Source organism: Anas platyrhynchos, chromosome 1, assembly GCF_047663525.1.
Source record: "Anas platyrhynchos isolate ZD024472 breed Pekin duck chromosome 1, IASCAAS_PekinDuck_T2T, whole genome shotgun sequence".
NCBI lineage: Eukaryota > Metazoa > Chordata > Aves > Anseriformes > Anatidae > Anas > Anas platyrhynchos.
This window is the reverse complement of record NC_092587.1, coordinates 188501253-188520379: the sequence shown is the minus strand read 5'-3', so window position 1 is coordinate 188520379 and position 19127 is coordinate 188501253. Positions and strand designations below refer to the sequence as shown.

The window sequence follows — 19127 nt, the reverse complement described above, 5'->3', positions numbered from 1 at the left end:
GGAGCGTCCACCCATTTATTTGTCTGGAATTGAGAAGGAAAAAAAAAAAAGAAATCTCACTTTTTGTTGTAACACTCCGTCCTGCAGGCATAAATTACAGCATCTGTTTGAGGTTTTCCAAGTAACCAGAGCATGTTCTGGGAATTCCTGGGAATGCTGGGCTCAGAGCAGGTAAATGGAACACAACTGGTTCTGCCAACCCAGAAAAACAGATGCTGTAGCTTACATAAAGCTCCAGGAATTGGATGACTGAAAGGAAAGTATTAGGGAACTGCAAAACCTCAGCGGATCAATAGATTATGGATGTTGGCGACCTCCTTCTCAGCATACTCAACAAGTGCAGAAAGCTTCCTATGGTCGCAGGCACCTCCATGCTATTCCACTTAGAGGCCGGCTTCCTTTGTTAATCTTCATTCAGTTCTGGGACAAACACTTTGGCTGAGCCAGTTTGCTTCCTGGTCCAGCTCTGCCATTAGCTGTCTCCTAAAAGCCGTGTTTACGTTTCAGCGTGAGCAACTGATAATAATTTGTTAGTGAACAACTGTTTCCTAATACTTCACATCAAAAGCGATTAGCCATGCAAACATTTGTTAACCTTCCCGACACCCTTCCATTACGCCCTCCCTCCACGTTACTCATGTGGAAAAGTTCAAGTATTAAATGCAGTTTGTGTTTGTTTAGACTTTTTCCCCTTTTTTTAAGATCTCATCACATCATGGATTTATATCAGGTTGACTTCAACCGCGGTGCGACATTTTCCAGCTTCTCGCCCTCCGGTTACAGCTGCCGTAGCCTTGCCTTTAATTTGCACGGGGGGAGGGAAGTTCACTGGAGTTGCTTCAAGGCCCACAAACTGTTGACACAAGGCAGACATGAAATGCCTCATTGAACCAACTCCAGGCCCAATAAATGCAAACAATTCAAAGCTGAAACTATCTGGCAGCTGTGGCTGATTTGAGAAATCTTTTGTTGTGCCAGGAAAATCTTTTCCTTCAATGAGGTTGTCCCTGGAATACATTAGGAGCCACAAAACACGGAACAATATCCTCGGTAAAGAACTTTTCTTCTCTGTAGTATCACTTAGGATACGCTGGAAAAATTGTGTCCCACAGGAAGGCTGAGGAAACCCTGAGATGCCAGCTTAGGTTTAAAGGCCTGTCATCACACGGAGCTGTTCGCATGAGTAGGCAGTGACCTACAGCTGCAAGCAAACATGAAATCACCAGCAGCAAGTGGACAAGGGAAAAAGGCTATCACACACACCCAGAAAGCATAAACACCTGCATATTTCTTCGGGATTAAGCAGCAGATTTACCATAGCTACATATTCCTGCTGGGTGGCATCAGCTACCACGTGGTTTTGCAGCACTTCTTTCTAAGGAGGTTGCAAAATAGGTGGAGGAGCAGCGACAGGAGCTGCTTCCCTTGCCCCGTGCAGAGGGGGGAAGGCGGCCGTGTTGTATGGAGCCTGGCCAGCTGTGCCAGATAAGTGCGGCAGCAACTTTAATGGGAAATGCAGGTCAGAGCTTAATCAAAGTACCTTGGATTTCATGCCATGGCATTCTCAAAATGCTCCACCTGTCATCTCGGGGGAGATGTGGGCAGCTGTGGGATCTGCTCCTCCACCTGCAGCCGTCAGCCCGTGCGCACGATGCTGGGTTTCCCTTGCTGACTGTCACCTTTGCACAGACACACGCGCCCGCACGGCGCTGAGGTGTCCTGCTGCTGCACGGCTGCAGCGTGTCATAACGCGTGCCTCCGCAGTCATAAACGCCTCTGGAAGAGTGGCATCGTAATGAAAACCTCACCACAGGCTGCTCCAAGAGATAGGCAGTCCCCAAAAGATCCACAGTAGTGCCAGCCACTCCTCACTTGACACTGATATTTTGTTTTATAATCACGTTACTGAAAAGAGAGCTATTTGCTGTTACAGAACATTTCTTAGAGTTGGCACAAAGTACAGATTCACTACAGATTTTTGTGACTTGCAGCCTCAGGAACACGGCTACTTCCCCAGAAAGGACAAAACCAGCTTGCATCCTCTCACTGACGAAAGCTGTGTGAATGCCACCAGTCATGCTGAGCTTGGGCAGCTGCCCGAGCTCGCCAGCCTTCTAAGGGGGAAGCCGGTGGACAACGGGCTGCTGTATTGAGCACATCTACAAAACCGTACGTGTTCCCTCATTTTCATAACCACGCGTCTTCACAGAACCTCTTTTCAAAGGGGCCTGACCAACGTGTGAGAGCAGCAGCTGCTTTCTTGGTGAACTGAATTTCTTGGTACAACTCAACGTTGTACATCTTTAAAAAAAAGTAATGGTTCTCTGATGAAATCGACAAAACTATCTTTCAGTTCTGTTGTAGAGAGCCCAACAACGCAGCTTTAGCAAAAGGAAGCAGACAACTGCAGGACATTACCAGCAAAGCAGCAACACATGTGAAGCTTGTACTCGAACAGCACGTTCTAATTTAGGTGGGCAGAGTATCGTCAGCTCTGGCAGCCGTACCGTACCTGTCCCATCTGAAGCCTCTATGCAGTTAGAAATAAGTTTCAGGAGGTGCTTCACATTGCATTGCTTCCATCCGCCTGGTGTGTAAGACATTTGTGGTAACAAACACAAACCAGCCTCCAGCTGTGATTTGTGCCCATGCATTTAACGTTGGTTTGCTTTATTTTGGAACTGGCCATGTAACAGCGATGGCTCAGGCTCCAGGAACACTGCTAATAACCCCAGCTGGGTGTCACCTGCGGGCAGTGATTTTCAGGGGAAATTCAGGCTTTGGTGGGCTCAACAGCAAGGACACCTTCTGGTTTGAACGGCAGGACAGTATCAGCCACGGGTGTGCAGTGACTCGGATCTGCCTCAGCTCTCCATTTCCCGTGTGCTCTGCCTCTGCAGTTCCTTGTTGCCAGCCACCTGATGAAAACCAGTGCCTGTGAAAGAAAAAACTGGTACCACGAAACTCAGGAACACTATGGAGGGGGGAGGCACAGGCAAAAAAAGTGAGGAGGGAAAAGTTACAGAGCGAGTTCTCCACCACAAAATAATTTTCTTAATACGTCTTCTAGTTGCCTCATTTTGTAGATGCAGCATTTCTGTTAGCCTTTTACGTGATCCCAGTATATAAATATGGTATGGAAAGACAAGAAGACAAGTACATATGTTCTGTGTATTTATAGCTGATAAAAACTGTTGAGTGCCTTGCAATTTAAGAACCAGCTTTCACCCAAAAATGCATCAGCAGTGTAGCCAAGAAGTTAGAGAAAATTAGCTTAAAAAATTCCAGTTATCAAAAAATCCCTACTATCACAAAGGGAAGTTTTTCTAATGCATCATCTATTGTAACTGAAATTGCTTGAAATACAGCCAAACCCTTGTATATAAAATTTAAATTTGCCTGTTAGAAACAATAGGAGTTTATCAATACATTATGGTATTTCTCAGTGGCCCTGTAAGATCCAAAAAGTTCTAATATGTTTCTATTCTACTACCACGTTTTTCTCTGTGGAAAGGGAGGCAAAGATAAAAATGGGTATTTGGGAAAAAAAGGTCTGTTCTTGAAACTACAAACATGACATACCCATACATCGTCATTAACTTGGCAGTGAAATCAATTAAAATGTAGGCACTGCATTGAATTTTGAATTGAATTTTTGAATTTTGAATTCAATTCCATTTTTGAATTGAATCCATTATGATTCAAGAGTTAATGGACATGCACAGGTCACATTACTACAGAAGCAGGATCTCATAGCCAGCAGCAAAGGTAACAAAGTGAGAACCCATGAACACAGTTTGAAGCACTAATGCAAGCATGGGTTAATTTCTGGCATTTTATTACTTACCTCATATTTTAGGGTGATTTGACCTGACTAATATATAGGATCCCTAGTGAAAGTAAAGCTCTCTCTCATGGGGAAATCTGTATTGTGCTTTTTTCAAGGAGACATCAAGTTTATACCAACCTTTGGAGATTAGCTTAGCTAGGAAATTAAAAGACCTACTTCTTTTTTTTTTTTGGTTGTTTTTAAAAAATTCAGTTTTTGTTGCTTATGTTTATTCTGTATCACAAAATAAATGCATTGCACTTCTGCAAACAGATGTTAAACACTACTTTTTTTCAAGTACAGCACACATACACACACAAGTTTATCCAGTGATAATTGATGACAAAATAGATCTTACCTTTTACAAAAAGAAAGCTTGGGTTTGTGGCAAAACTTTAGAAAAGGTGAAACAACCACCAAATTTTTATAAAAAGCCAGTCTGGCAACAATAACAGATAGTAGGTCTTATCTTACTTGGCAGCTCTTAAGTAGTTCTGATTATTAAAAGCAACTGGAGAGGCCTCCCCAGAAGGAGACCTGCTTTCTCTTTAGTTATCCTTTATAAAAATATCAGTCTGCGGGACAATGAATATGAAAATAAATGACATGTTGAGAACAAACATGTCTCAAGGTGAAAGGAGACCAATGACCATGTTCTTTCAATCATCCACTAGCTACTAAGCCATCAGTTATGATGCAGATGATGATTCTGATGTCCGTGAGGAAAGCACTTGCATGGTGTTACAAGTCAACCAGCTAAAATCACCTCAGAGATGTCACTGAAAAGTCCCTGAATGGTAAAAACTGCTGGTTGGAATGAAACTCTAACACAGAAGTTCCCATTGCCCAGCACCGACATTGTTTGGTCCCCATTTACCTACCAGGTAAGATAAAAACACACGATATTTGCAAATGCTTACACCGAGAGAGGCTATCACCCCACATTGATTAAATTTAGCCCAGAAAGTATCCCTTGGAGCTGAACGTTTCAGCATGGAGAAACGTGGAGTCACTGAGAAAAACATACAAAGGAACTTGAGTGAAAAAGTTACAGATCTTCCTGTGAGGATCAGTCCAGTCCAGAAGCATAGTTCGTGTAACATCGAAATTCATTAGCTAAATTTCGAGAGTGTTTTGGAATAAACTTGCATATCTTCACACCAAGAAGCTTTGCTGCCTGTTCCTCCATGACTGCACCTGCAGCAAAAATAATTAGTATTTGGTGAGAAACACAGCAACAGAACGTTTGGACTTTTTGATTAGCTCCTCACAAATGCGTATGCAGAGAACCAGCTTTTTTGAGGGAGCAAGGCTTAAAGCAGTGACACCTTCAGCTCTCTGACAATTGAAGTTGTTGGGAAATCTAAATCTGAAAGAACTGAAGAAGCTCCAAGGAAATGAATGTCATAAAAGTTTCATAAAAATAGGCAGAAGGAAAGATCATTGCCCCCTTTATAAAAAACAGAGATTTGAACTCCATCTTCTTGCTGCATGCCAAAGAATTACATGGTGGGGAGCCATGGGAAATGCAAACAGATTACATGTACTCCTCTACTTAAATAAACCACAGCGTAGTATTTATAGCTGCACACTGAGAAATCACTTTCTTGAACAGTATTTGTCAAACTTTGTAAACTGAAGGACCACCTATCCATTTCAGGGAAAAAAAATCTGAGAGCTATCCTTGTGCATAACTGCCATTTACAAGTAAACAAAGAAGTAGGCTTTCTACGTCCGCATACTATTTTCATTTTTCTCTATTTTGCCTACTTGGTCGACTGCCCAGAATTGTCTGCAAGTATGCTTTTTGTCCTTTGTTGTTTTTGCAAAAGTTACTTGGATGTTTTCAGATGTCTTGTAGTGAGATTACAGCTTTAAGAACCACCAGGACCATGGCAGATACTCGCAGCCTCTTAAAACTTGCGAGTGCATCTCATGAAGAAGGGCCTAACAATGCAGCCGGCAAATCTTCCAGTTTCACTGCTGCGATCACTGATTTTTAATTCCTCCTGCTGCATTTCAGTGCCTAAGAACCAATTACCTGAATCACAGTGAAGAGTCGTCGTATATTCATTCACATTACAATTTCTATATTTACCTGTAAAGGAGCCAGTGATATGAGAAAAAGGAAGTGTATTTTTTGTGTTTTTCTTTTCATGGCTTAGCTAAAATCATCCCACTTTACTACACAAAGGCCATTGCAATCTATTTGTCCTTCTTTCTGCTTAGCTCACCTTTGTTTTTCTAAACATACAGTAGCTGAAATCCTGCAGTTACGGATATGCTTAGGAATCACAAACTCATTGCACTTTTTTTTTTTTTTTTTTTAAATCTTTTTAGATTTTAATGGTAGGTTGCATCTATGCTTGTCATAGCTAGATTTCAATCACTACAATTGTAGAGAATGCCCCTTTACAAGAAAAAATATATATATTTCTGGAACTTTACAGGATGTTTTTACAATTCTTCAAAAATTTAGTAAAACTCATAATGCCAGAATAAAAAATATACTGACTTAACCATTAAAATACACACCCCTTCAATGAAAAATAAAGGTTGAACTAAAGTATTCCAGTAAAATATTATCCCCTTCAGGATGCACATTCTTCCTAGACTTACTTATAAATTAGTATTACTGAATTAGTATTTTTTCTCACTTGAGTAAGTTTGTCCTTTGAGAGGGAAAACAAAGAGATGCTCAACAGTGACCTAAATATTTTATTAATTATACCTGTGCAAAGCAGAATCTTTCCTTTCGTTAAGTATCTGATGGTCTCTGCAGTCTTTTGAAGACACTCCTCAGACAGATAGGGTGGATCTGCTATTACGATGTCAAAGCTGTGTGGCAGGAGGTTTTCCGGTAAGTTCAAAGGGTTGTTGTAATCATAGAAGATAAATTCTTCTCCATATACAGAAAACCTTCTGTCGTACTCCAGAATAACCACCGAAAAATCTTTGTCATCCCGTTCCTTCAGTTTCTGATACACACTTGGTGCACTAACACAGGCTATCCTGAAAGAGAGACAACAACTTAGAAATTTGATTTTAAAAGGCAACAAAGAAATAATTACAACAAAGACAATTCCATGAGTTCTCAGGGCTGCTTTGGGAAAACATTTTAAGCATTTGTCCCAGAAAATGTAAGCTATTTGTCCTTAAATCTAACAAATAATTACTTTGTAAAAATCAAAGAATGGAGCTTTAACTATTCGGGCCATTACATGTTCAGCTTCCATGCCGCACAGAGACCTTAACTACAGAGAACAGCTTATTTTAGAACAAGGAAATATATTGAAAATTTAACTTAAAAATTAAAAGTAATCCTTACAGGAATAGGAGGAAAACCAAGTTTTTCCATCTGTTCTGCAGAAATGTATAAAAACAGAGGAAAGAATTAGAAGTCATTAATATGCTCTGGAGCTCATTATATTTCTCAGAAATTAAAAAAAAAAAAAAAAAAAAAAAAAGATTTATAATAAACTTTGGCAAGGCAAAGGCTACAGCATTCAATGAAACACTAAACTGTAAGCTCAGTGTGAACTATTACCTAACTAAATAATGGCATTTCTGCTGCTGCATCTCCGCCAACTGCTGAGGTACAAAGAGTAAGGAATTAGACTGCACGTTCTCCCTGCATAAATGAAATAATTACAGAAAAGGCATGACAAATCTACAAAATAGACATTAAAACCTACCTGCCACCTTTCCCAGCTGCCACAATTGCTTCATTAGCCAGGCACGATGCAGTTTCATCGCTGTACCAAAACTGGCTCAGTTGCTGAGGAAAATAACGCACAATTATAAACATCAAACCTGACTGTGCTACAGACAATTAGGTGTTGTGAGTCCTATTTGAAGAAAACCAAAATCCACAACAATTTCTCATTTCACAAACTACAAAGGTGACAATTTTTCTGAGAGTCTTTTTACTTCCGTAAACCAATGGGAGGCAGCAGGTAGCTTACACTGTGTGCTTCCACAGCACTTACCATGGTATCAGGAAAACCAAGTAATTCAAAATCACTGAGAAGGTTAGTTCAAACCCTGCAGATGTACAGTATTTATATACTCTTAAATTGAATTACTTCAGTGGGAAAGGAAAAAAGAACTCGAAAAATGACAGTATAGAAGGAAATAAAGGATGAATGTACTAAATCAGAAGATACAAGAAACAGGAAGGGGAGAAAAAAAAAAAAAAAGAGCCCAGAGACAAATCCAAAGTCAGTCTGTTAGAAGAAAAAATGCAGCAAGGCAGCCACCCACAAAACCAACAAAATAAACACAAATAGAAATATGATGTGAAAGAACATTCAGCCTCGTTACACTGTGTTGCCTCAAACTGAAGATACTGAATCTTCAGTATCCTCACATGCCAGGCTGGAGTTAAAAGTTTCCAGAAGGCACAGAGGCTTCTGTTGGCAGCTTTATTCCTTCTGTGCATGTAATTACCCTGATTTAATATTAAGGCAAATAAGCTTGCAGTGTTATTGTCCATAAACCATTTTGCCACTCTAGGAACATCTTAAGTGTTCCCCTTTTCATTTTATTACCAATGAACAAAATAAACCCGGTGAGGGCTGTTCCTCTGTAACATTCACTAACTGTGCTTCATTCACTACGTTTAGTTTCTTACCCAGTTTTCTTCTATCGAGCCAACAGAATATTGATTAAACCCTTGGGAAGTCTTCGTGCCCTCCCTCTGCTGCTGTTCCAAATAGAACTCCTGGAGGGCAGCCAGCGTATGGGCTGAAAGCTGGGGAACGTCATCATCATCATCATCCATTTTTCTAGACATCAACCAGAGGAAAAAAAACCCTAATTAACCATTTTCAATAGTGGAAGCTTTTAATAATGGCCCGCTCTCCCAAGGCAAAGCAACATTTCCTGACTTTGCAAGCTTAGTCTAATAGCTAATGAGGAAAGCCTCTGAACAAGAGAAAAATATGTAACTTTTCCAGAGAGAATTCAGGAACTGGTCCCTTTCTGTATCACACAGATGTGACTCATATTCTTACAGGGATGTTGTCGTTACAGCTTGTTATACCGTGCATCCATACACCACTTCTGTTTCAGCTTGCAGGAAAAGGCTATAGTGGATTTTGCAAATACTGTAGAAATTATTCCCTCCCCTCCGAGACATAACGATAGCTACTGATCATTTCTTGCCATGCTGAAGAGGCACACAGTTCCGACTCAAAGAGAAGTAAACTCTTGTTCTAGGATCAGCATCACCTGGCTTCACCTCTCACACCACAAAATGGGTCTCGAATGCCAGGAACCTTCAGCAGACAAGACACTCAAGAAGATGTTTTCCTAAGGTAACACTGTGTGACTGACAATTTGTGTATTTACATGTGAGAACATGGGCACAGCTCGTACCCAAAGGGCATGGTGTGCACTAGATGCCGAGAGCAGCTGTTTGCAGGGGTCTCAGAGCTGGGCACCCCCTGCACCCCTCGGCCACACACTGCCAGGCAGCAGCCCAAGCCTGCGAGTCCTTCCCAGAAGAGACGGTGCCACCTCGTGGAGCCAAGGTGACAACAGCAGAAATCAAGCATGTGAAAAGCATGACAGAAAACCTGGAAATCCGAGATTCTTCCCTCAGGAAACCAGCTTTTTCTGCATCTGTTCTAAGAATTCATTCATCCAAGGACTTCAGCAGGAACGGGTGTGCACCTTCCTTCATGCAGAGGCAGTGTGTGGTGGATGCTGCACAGAAACACTTGCCATTTGAATTGTACGTAACTTGGAAAACTATGAAAACTTAATCTGAAGTAGAGCTGCTTACATTTGTTCCTCCCTCTGCTCTCGCCATTACAAGGAGGACTCCAGAACTCATGGCCTCCTCCCCTTCACCTCCCCCCTGCAGCACTTCCCGGACACTTCCTAAATCTGTTTCTCCCTACTGACTGAAAAAACAGTGCCATTAGCCTGATGCTGAGAGATAACCCATTGCTGTTCACTAAAATATTCACTCTGCCATCCCAGTGACACGATGCACGCCACACGCCTCGAAGCTCCTGGCTCCTGCCGAGCACTGTGCCGGCGTCCCTCCATCCCTCAGAGCCTGAAGGCCTCACGCAAGAGGGGATCCTGGAGTCAGGGGGCAAAACGGCTTAGTTTGTTCTTATTGCTTGGTGAATTAACATAAATGCTTTGAAATTATTATTTATATTATTAAATTTCATATTATTAAAGTAATTTCCTAGTAAAATTACCACAAGTTTACACAGAACAGAGTTTCTAACAATGCACAATGCTAATGTCTATTTAGGCCCTGTACAAGAACCCTTTTTGCTAGGACAGAAGTTCCAAGTTTAAAACTACTCTTCATGGACCAGATGATCTTGAAGGTCTTTTCCAACCTTAATGATTCCGTGATTCTATGACTTTCTTTTTATTAAGTGTATCATAGATGTAGTAATCTGTTTTTCTGTTAACCCTAAGGCAAGCACACCTCTAGGCTTTGACACTGAGAAACCAAAACTGATGCAAACTTGCAGTTCTTAAGTCAAAACCATTTTGATTTTACATTCAGTGAACCCATACAGGCATTTGCAAGGATTAAATCTATGCCCGTGAAATGAAATCCTCACAGATAAAATTGCTGCTGAAGCGATTATCCATTGTTTCAGTGGATGGAAAGGGATACAACCACAGGCATCCTTTTTCTATAAATGCTATTTTAGCTCCTTTTTCATAGTCTTCCTTTTGTTTTGTAAATTAAAGCTTTAGGAACTAAGCAGCAATTAACTGTGAGGCTGCAAGGAAAGGTAACTTAGAACATATGGTAGAAAAATCATTAGGTACATCTATTAAGAATATCATCAAAAACCAAAACCTTTTTCTGAACAGATGTACATTGTCTACATATACTGACTTAAGTCATCAGCATGAAGACATTTTCTTGCACATGAAGTACATTAGAAAGCTATTAAAGTGAGTTTATGTGAACAAGACTTGTAAATTCCTTTGGCTTCAAGTCAGTAGAAAGTTGTACTACTTGAAACCTCCCTATAGCCCTCCCAGAAAGTATACTGCTCACAAGTCCAAAAACAACCCTGAAAGTTTTGGGGAGGATGGGAGGAAGCAGAGGAAATCCATGGCACCTCTAGCACTATCAGTAGGAACACCAAGTTTAAAACTTGCTGTGTGCTAAGTCTTCTTTGCTATTAAGTTTTAGACTTAGTAGTAATAGGGCTGCATTTGCACCTAATTAAAAAACAACACAATAAGGAATCAGATCTCCAAGAGGTTGGAGAAGTAAGGCTTGGGGTGAAGTTAAAGGTCATCTAAAGGATAGCAGGAAAAAAAGGGGTTAAGCACCTATCGATAGAGAGTAGCATAAATAGGCAGGATTGTGTTCACGGGATAGATTTGAATGCTGCTGGCCTCTGAAGGGGCCGATTTACCCAGTAAATGAGAGAAATTAGTGCAACTGCACCGTATGACCCACAGCTCACACAGTGCAGCGGGCAGGATGAAGGGGGAAGGTGCCTGCAGCCTCCTCAGTCTCTTGCCCCATGCACAGCTGAGTCTGGCTCTGACCAGCTGACAAATGTCCAGGTAAACATTGCTACTGTGTGAAAGTTCCTCAAAGAAAACAGAAAAACAAAACAAGAAAGAGGTAATCATAGCAAGTGAAAACAGTAGCACTGAAGACCCCAGTGCCTTGTCTACATAGGAATACTGTATGATTTAACACTGGTTTCCAGCTCTCATGTATGAAAACCCTGATTTTATCTAGCCAAGCCCTAAAATAGAGAAAAAAATAAATAACAAGTTAGAAAGAACTTGTTAGAATGGAAAAATTAAGTCAGAAATTCCTTCAGTCTTTCACAGTCTTCCCATACCCCGGTACATTTGGTCTATCCATACCTATGAAGCTGTGGTCACCTGCAAAGCAGTGTTCTTTGAGCACAGAGCAGCTGCTGTGTGCCAATGTAACCGTGCCCCCATGCACAGATGCGTGGAAATGCAGACACTGGGTTTGCTGAGGCAAGGTGAGGCCACGTGCCTGTGCACCATTGGTGACCTCGTAACTACAGAAAATGCAGCCGGATCCTTCCTTAGCCCCTTAGACCTCTTACCAAGAATACAAGTGCACATGCAACTTCAGAAAAGACTAGGGGCCCCTGGAGGAGCAAGCACTGCCTGGGGGTGAACAAGAAGTCCTGACCAGAGGGACAGAAACATTATAAGGCTGAGCTGGGGCTCACCACCATAAAACATGGAGTTATTGTACCCTGTTCAAACCCCAGTCACTAACATGCACAAGGACCCAAACCCCAGGTCTCCAGTGACAGGTGAGTGGCCAAACAGGAACTCTAAATCACAGGTGGGTTTGGGGGGATCCTGTCCCAAACACAGTAAAAACGCAGAGAAAGGATCTCCCCTGTTGGAAACAATTATTAATGTCTTTAAATCCAAGAAGCAGCTGAGCCAGAGCTCAGCTTTTGCTGAAGTGTCTGGCAAGTTACCTGAGTGTTGCCAAATGTGCTTTCATGAGAACAACTGACAGGACAAAATGTATCAAGTACATCAGTCCAAAGTAATTTAGACACAAAAATCCCCGATGCTCGCTAGTGTGGTCTAGCCAGAAGAAACTGAAAAAGGCTTGGCCATATGTACATCTGTTTTGTAGTCTTTCTAATGCGGACCAAAACTTCTCAAACCTCAAGAAGCTACTCGCTTCCTTGCAGTCAGCTGTGAAGTTTTGGAGCCCAGGTGCCATACGATGATCCAGCCCCTGAAGGGGATGCCAATTTGGGGAACATCAGAAAGGCAGACCTGACAAACCTGCACGCAAACCTAAAGCAGTTTTCTTGTGTTTCATCGAAGAGGGAAGGAGGATGTGTGAAGCAGAGGCAGACCTGAGAAGGGCTCCACTGAAGGATCAAGTCTGGAGAGCTTTTTATTTACAACCACACCAAAAGGTTCAAAAGAAAAGCTGTACTGGTTCAGATCAAAGGTAGATAGTGGTAATTCTATCTCGAAGGTAGCCAAAAGCAGCTGTCTCAGAGTGAGATTGAGGCACGTACAGGTGATACTTCCCCACTCCACACTCTGCCAGTCGTTAACTGTTTTCCACTAAGGATATTTCTGCATCTGAAGTGATTTGTTCTGTGAATGTAGTTCTCCAAAAGGCACTTGTGCAGCATCCCTTAGATTCATATAAAGTTCTTTAATCGATAATGCCCCCTTTTTAGAAGTTACATTTGATGGAAAACTGCCTCCTCTTGCTGTGAACGTGGCTACTGGCTTCACATGATGTGATACTTCCCTTACAGCAATAGAAAGCAGACATCAGAACCCCGTTATTCCCCACCTCACACCGCTCCACATGCTGTTTCACAGACACCTGGAGGTCATCCCCCTTTCTTCAAGTCTTTCCATACATTTGCTGATCCTTGTTAAACTCTTCTAATACGCCCCTTCTTTGAGATGAGGGAACTGGAGTTGTAGGCAATATTTAAGATTAGGGTGATTACACACTTACGCTATCCTTTTATAATGTTTTCTGTTATATTCTATTTATTTTCTTAAAAATATCTATCATTTAATGGCTGCTACCACACATTGATTTGATGTTTTTGGAGAATTACACACCACAACCACAAAGTCTCCTGCCTGAGTAAAAAATGGTTTTTAATGTGAATGTGATTGGGAGGAACTTGTGAAGAAATTGAAAAGGACCTGGAAAAATAGCTTCTGCAGGGGGGTATGTATGAGGAATAACTAACTTGAGAGGGGACTGGCAGAGCCTGTTAACTGTAAGAGGCATGAACATCGCAGGCACAGACCTACTGTTGTGTTTTCCAAGGCAAGAACTGGCAGGGAACAAGCGTGGCCTCAGGATCCAGGTTCACCAGGACGGCAAGGTGCTGCCTGGCACAAGGTACAGCACAGCTGCAGAATCCCTCTCACAGGGTACAGTACAAAGTGGTGCATGGCAGCAGCTCGAGGTGAGACTGGAGAGCTCAGAGGTGAGGGGCGCAGAGGGTCGCTCAATACAGAGACCCCTTAGGATTCAAAAAGCAAGGGCTGGAGGCCAGGTGGCCATTGGAAGAAGCGAAGTGAGATACATCCCAGCCCGACCGCTTGCTTTTCCATGAGCATCGTCTGATTTTTGGGATATAGAGGATAGCAGGTCAGACAAACTGCTTACCCTGCTATGTGTGCGTGCTAAAGAACTGCTCCTGACTAAGGAAACCCTCTCACAGAGTGACTGAGGTTGGAAGGAACTTCTGGAGATCACCCAGAGCACATTGCACAGGACGGCATCCAGAGGGGTTTGAATATCTCCAGAGGAGACCCCACAGCCTCTCTGGGCAGCCTGTCCCAGCTCTGTCACCTCACAGCACAGAAGTGCCCCCTCAAATTCAGCCAGACCCTCCTGTGCTTCAGTTTGTACCCAGTGCCTCTGTTGGTGGGCACAACTCAACACCAACCGGCTCCATCCCGTCCCCCCATTACCGCACGGCACCGGGGATGGCAGCCCCGGCCCGGCCGCCCCGCGCCCCCTCAGCCCCCCCGGGAGGCGCAGCCCCGCCGCACGGAGCCCCCCTCCTCCCGGCCCCCCCCCGCCCGCCATCACGGCGGAGGGGAGGCGCGCGGACGAGCACCGCGGCCCCCCCAGAGCCGCAGCACCGCGGCCGGGCCGAGCCCACTCACCGGCACCCAGATCCCTCCGCGCACGCAGGCCCCGCCCCAGCGCCGCGCGCAGCCCTGCCGCGCCCCTCCCCGCTCCGCTTCCCGCCCTTTCTGAGGGCTCCCAACCGTCACGGGCAGTCACCGGCCGCCACCGGCGCTGCTCGTTAAAAACCCTAAAAAAAAACACCCTAAAAAACGTTTTTTAGGGTTACAGCACCCGCGCCTGTCCCCAGACACCGCCCCGCGGCTCTTTGCCGTCGTTCCCCAGGCATTTCAACCCCCCCGGTGGTTCAGGAGGCTTTAACACGGTCTAACAGTGCTTTCAGGGCTGATCACTTACAGTCACCTGACTGAAAATAAATAATTAAATAAAAAATCGGCAAAGAGAGTGTAGCGACGGCTGGTACAAAATAATCGATTAACTTCATTTTTTTTGCAGGTTTCCTGATGCTCTTTTATCATGTCTTGTTAGCTGACACACTACTATAGGACTCCCTTTCTTTCACCCAGACAGAATTTAAGCTGTTTGTTAGAGTTTCATAAGTTAGCAGTTTTAAATGTTCTTCATTTGAATCAATTTACTGCGTCTTTCTCTTTGGGCATACACACGTACTTCTCTGTGACCTTCCTTGTGCAGACATGATGTGCTTTCTGCCACGTCTGCTCATCTTTTATTGTCTGAAGACAAAAACTTCCTCACCACTATTTTTCTTTTCTTCATTGTTCTTTACAAAGTCAGGTCTTGCCATGTTATTTTGTTAAAAGCATTTTCATAACATTAGCGTTCTTGTTTCAGAGTTGCTCTGTGACTGCCCTATAAAGACTTTCTCCTTTGGGTCCCCATACCTACTACCTCACTATCTTCCATTTAGAAACAGCACTTCTCATGGCAGTAGGGAACTGCGGGCTTGTTCATTTCTTTTTTAAAAGACAACTTTAAAAAGCCTGAACTTGTCATTCAGTGCATTACCCCTTGTCTGCTTTGAACGGTCCTGCCAAACAAGGTCTTCATTCCAGCACAAAAGATTGTCCTGCATGGAGTGCACCCATACCCATCCGTATTACACCGCTGCAGTAATTTAAAACAACAAAAACTCTTCCATGCATTGCTGCACAGCGACAGTGCATCTGTGTAACATTACTGAATGCAGCAAGAAATCAGGCTCAGATCCTTGAAAATGACACTTAAATATCATTTACCCATTATTCCATGCAAGTTTGTAAAGCATTTTATGTGAAAAAGAGTTACACACAAGGCTGATAAGTAAAACTGAAGGATGAAAGGACAGAAGAGGTTGGGCAGACACGTACGATCAGTCCAGATTTCCTGGAGCAACAGTCCCCCGTGCACCTAATGATATTCCTGTGCAGAACAGTTACAGAGATCACGTAAGGGCACATGGGGGGGCTCAGGGAGGACAACATCTTTTGGGTTGTGATACCAGGCACTCTTTGGCAGCAAATGCACAGCTCAGCACTGCTCAAATCCCTTACAAGATGGTGCTAGCAGGAAAGCGCAGGAGAAGCTGGACTGACCCTGTATGAAGGAAAGCAATTTATGTCTTGCGACGCAGCTTCTTCGGGGATGCAAGGGCAAACCAGCCATAAATATGGGAACACCATTACTAGGTTTTATTGTTTCTTAATTCCTTTTTGCAGGAAGGTGCTTCAAGTTAAAATACCTACACTGTGGCCTTTCAGCCACAGACCCACCCCTTTCTTTGAAATACAGCAGTGCCAAGGGCATCTGTACGACTTCAATCTGAGGATGTGGACCACTCCTGCCTTAGTAATATATTGCTACTGCTCTGTGTTGGAGCAGCTCAGAAACAGAGCATAAAGCAGTTTTCAAAAATACAGTCCCTCCCTGGAAAGTAATAGCAACTCGCTACTCCAAAGGCTTTTGTGTTTCCATGTTTGTGTTTTTCTTGTTTTATTGTCAACCACATTTTTTTCTTTACTGATGAAAGTCTATGCCTTTGAGTCTTTCTGGAGCAGAAGCTATAGCCACGTGAAAGAACATTAGTTCAATCTCATTACCTCATATGAAAATAGATTATTAAATTCCAATTGTAGAGTCTGCTGTTGCCACTATTTAAGTCTAAAAAAAGAAAATCTTAATAGCTCTTTTCCCCCAGACGTTGACATTTTTAGGAATGGCAAACCACATTTCATTTGGAAGACAACCAAGCATGCAATACTTAACCATACGAGGATTGCTTCTAGTGAATGTCAATATAATCCTACATCTGAGGATGAGAAATAACAGAAATATTCATTTTACAGAACAACCTGCAACATCTCGTCTGTTTAAGAAAAGCTTATTGGTTCAATGCTGAGTTGTTCAGATGCAGATAAAAGGTGCCTTAGAGCCCCGTGGGGTAGGTCGGTGAGCCACGTGCATCGCAGCTTCCCCAGCACGTGGGGCATGCAGGAGTACAGGCTGGTAGCCAGCCTTATAGAAGCTTTCAGTCGCTCTCTGAATTTAAGTACTGTAGGAAGTAGTTTTCATAAAGGCACAAGATACGTACTAACAAAGAAACTTGATGGAATTTCGTGGCCAGAGCATTTTCGTGTTTGCTTTTGCCTTCCCCCCTTTCCCCCAAAGATGTAATCACTCTGCCATCACAAGAAGCAGGAAGGAAAATATATAAAATATATTTAGCAAAACCAGTAAAATTAAAGTGGAACAGAAAACGCAGTCAAGTAGCAAACATTATGTACAGCAGCAGGTTTTACACAGTTTTTCCTACACATACCTCTGTACTTATTTCACACACACTTTTTAAGGAGAAGAAGAAAACAGAAATAAGCTAGTGTTACGAAAGAAAACATTATTATTTTTTTCCTGAACAGCAGGTGGGGTTTATCACTGTTTTTGCTTTTGAAACTCCAGTTCAGACTATATATATGTCTAAGAAAAATAAGAGGACACCATTTTCCCAGTCCCCAGATTAAAATTAAACTGTCCTCCTTCTACAGACCATACTGGTATCTTAAATACAGTCACGCTCATAGGATCTAGACATTATCTGGCCATCTTAAAGGATGTAGATAACAAACATTTTAACTGAGATACAAAACAGGTATCTAATTTTTTTCCAGCTTTCCTGAGGCTGAGTGAAATGTTTAAATACATGTGCGCTTATCAAAATCCATGTTACAGTACATTTTTTTTAACAGTAGTTTGTTAAGAAATCATGAAAGTGCATAACAGCCTAAAAGCAGGCAAAAAGTAGGTAGGAACAGTCTGTCCTTAAAACGGCAGAAGGACGCATGCCTTCCCCAAAGCAGTGTTGGTCTTGTGAGAGGACGTCAGTGATCTTCCTAAGGACTCCGAAGCGTGGCGGTGGGCTTTTGGTTTTGGTTTTCTTGCTCTGAGTTACAGCAATCAGGTGAGCGAGCAAAAGCCTGCCAGAAGTACTGGTGCAGCACTAAAATTAAAGCCAACGTCCTGAAAATTTATTAAACTAAGTTACGAACGCAACTTTCATATCAGTACTCGTTTAGAGTCTAGTGATGACTTTCAACAGCACACAGAGGGACGGATTGGAAGCGGCTCGAACACACCACAAACCCAAATGGCAGCACCCACAGCAATAAGTTAAAGCAAATCCAATGCGCTCCTTCACAGCAGTGAACAGCAGGCCAGACACCAGGGGGGAGAATAAAGGAAGCACAGCACACACCAAGCTGCTGCCTTCTTCAGAAGACAACACAGGATCTGAAAACCCAAATTCGGTAATATCTGATAGATGGTAAGGTGAAAACGGCTGTTCCATGGAATTCAGATAAGAGAAAGAACAGCAGTTACACATCAGCCACAGTGGGTACCTGCAGTGCTTTTTGGAGATGCCGATTTGCCTGGAATGATTCCCAACATAGGAAAGATTTTATTATTTAATTAACGAACCTCACGCTGATTGCATCATGTTTCATACAACTCCAAAACAGCACTCTCTTTAAAACCCAAAAACCCATTAATGAATTGACAGCATTTACTAATCCTCATCAGGATGAGGCCAGTTACCAAATTATAGGTTAATGCTTGCATTCTGAACGGGTTTTTCTTCTTTCTTCTTACAGTTTAGCTTGATTTTTATTTTCCACAGCAAGGATGCAAACTTTTTACTTTCTTCGCCTCCTGCCCTCTTCCAGTTCACATCAGACCTCCTCCTTTGCTGATCTGGCAAGCTCCGTTCGGACCACTGAGGTTTCCTACTTTTTTTTTTTTTTTTTTCTTATAATAAATGGCAATCAGTGAAGGAAAAACCCCAAATGCCAAAACCCCCAAACACCAACTTCGCCACATGCAACTAAAGCAAATGGAAATTTCTTAAAGGCAAAATTAACGGGTTTTGCATACACTTACAGAAACAAGTGTGAATAAGGGTTTTGTATCCAAATCATTCAAGTTTATTCCAGACCTCATATTTAAGGTAAAGTACTTCAATTTTCTACACGCAAGGCTCTTGGATACGCTGCTGTTTTTAATCTTGCCAAGCTGTTTTCAGGGATTTGCTCAAAATTACCTTAGATGTTTCCGTCCTTCACAAAAACATTCACTGAACAAAGCCAGGCCAATATAAATACTTTGTTGCATGAATTTTACTTTTGAAACCAGTAAAATTTTAGTGAGACACAG

General features: G+C 42.6%; 1 protein-coding gene across 3 annotated transcripts; it reads right to left on the bottom strand.

The window, feature by feature from the left end:
- Window positions 1-3157: 3157 nt before the first annotated feature.
- EEF1AKMT1 (EEF1A lysine methyltransferase 1) lies at window positions 3158-14648 on the bottom strand. 3 transcript variants are annotated; one of them, XM_072032691.1, is made up of 6 exons: window positions 9618-9903; window positions 9409-9538; window positions 8463-8616; window positions 7525-7607; window positions 6561-6841; window positions 3158-5026 (listed from the first exon to the last, which is right to left on the bottom strand). In XM_072032691.1, exons 3-6 carry the CDS (start codon window positions 8610-8612, stop codon window positions 4899-4901), a joined length of 642 nt encoding a protein of 213 aa, XP_071888792.1. In that variant the 5' UTR covers window positions 8613-8616; window positions 9409-9538; window positions 9618-9903; the 3' UTR covers window positions 3158-4898. The 3 variants fall into 3 exon arrangements, with proteins under 3 accessions (XP_071888792.1, XP_038031304.1, XP_071888791.1); XM_038175376.2 differs by lacking the exons at window positions 9409-9538; window positions 9618-9903 and adding an exon at window positions 14504-14648; XM_072032690.1 differs by lacking the exons at window positions 9409-9538; window positions 9618-9903 and having other exon boundaries at window positions 8463-8624.
- Between the last annotated feature and the right edge of the window lie 4479 nt (window positions 14649-19127).

What these genes read in the sequence shown, in the direction of transcription:
- EEF1AKMT1 (XM_072032690.1), bottom strand. Translation starts at nt 8,624, where the DNA reads ATGTCTAGAAAAATGGATGATGATGATGATGACGTTCCCCAGCTTTCA. An exon ending in GCTCGATAGAAGAAAACTGG is followed by an intron (nt 7,608 to 8,462) that starts GTAAGAAACTAA and finishes TATTTTCCTCAG; the next exon opens with CAACTGAGCCAGTTTTGGTA. An exon ending in AAAGATTCTGCTTTGCACAG is followed by an intron (nt 5,027 to 6,560) that starts GTATAATTAATA and finishes TTTTTGCTGCAG; the next exon opens with GTGCAGTCATGGAGGAACAG.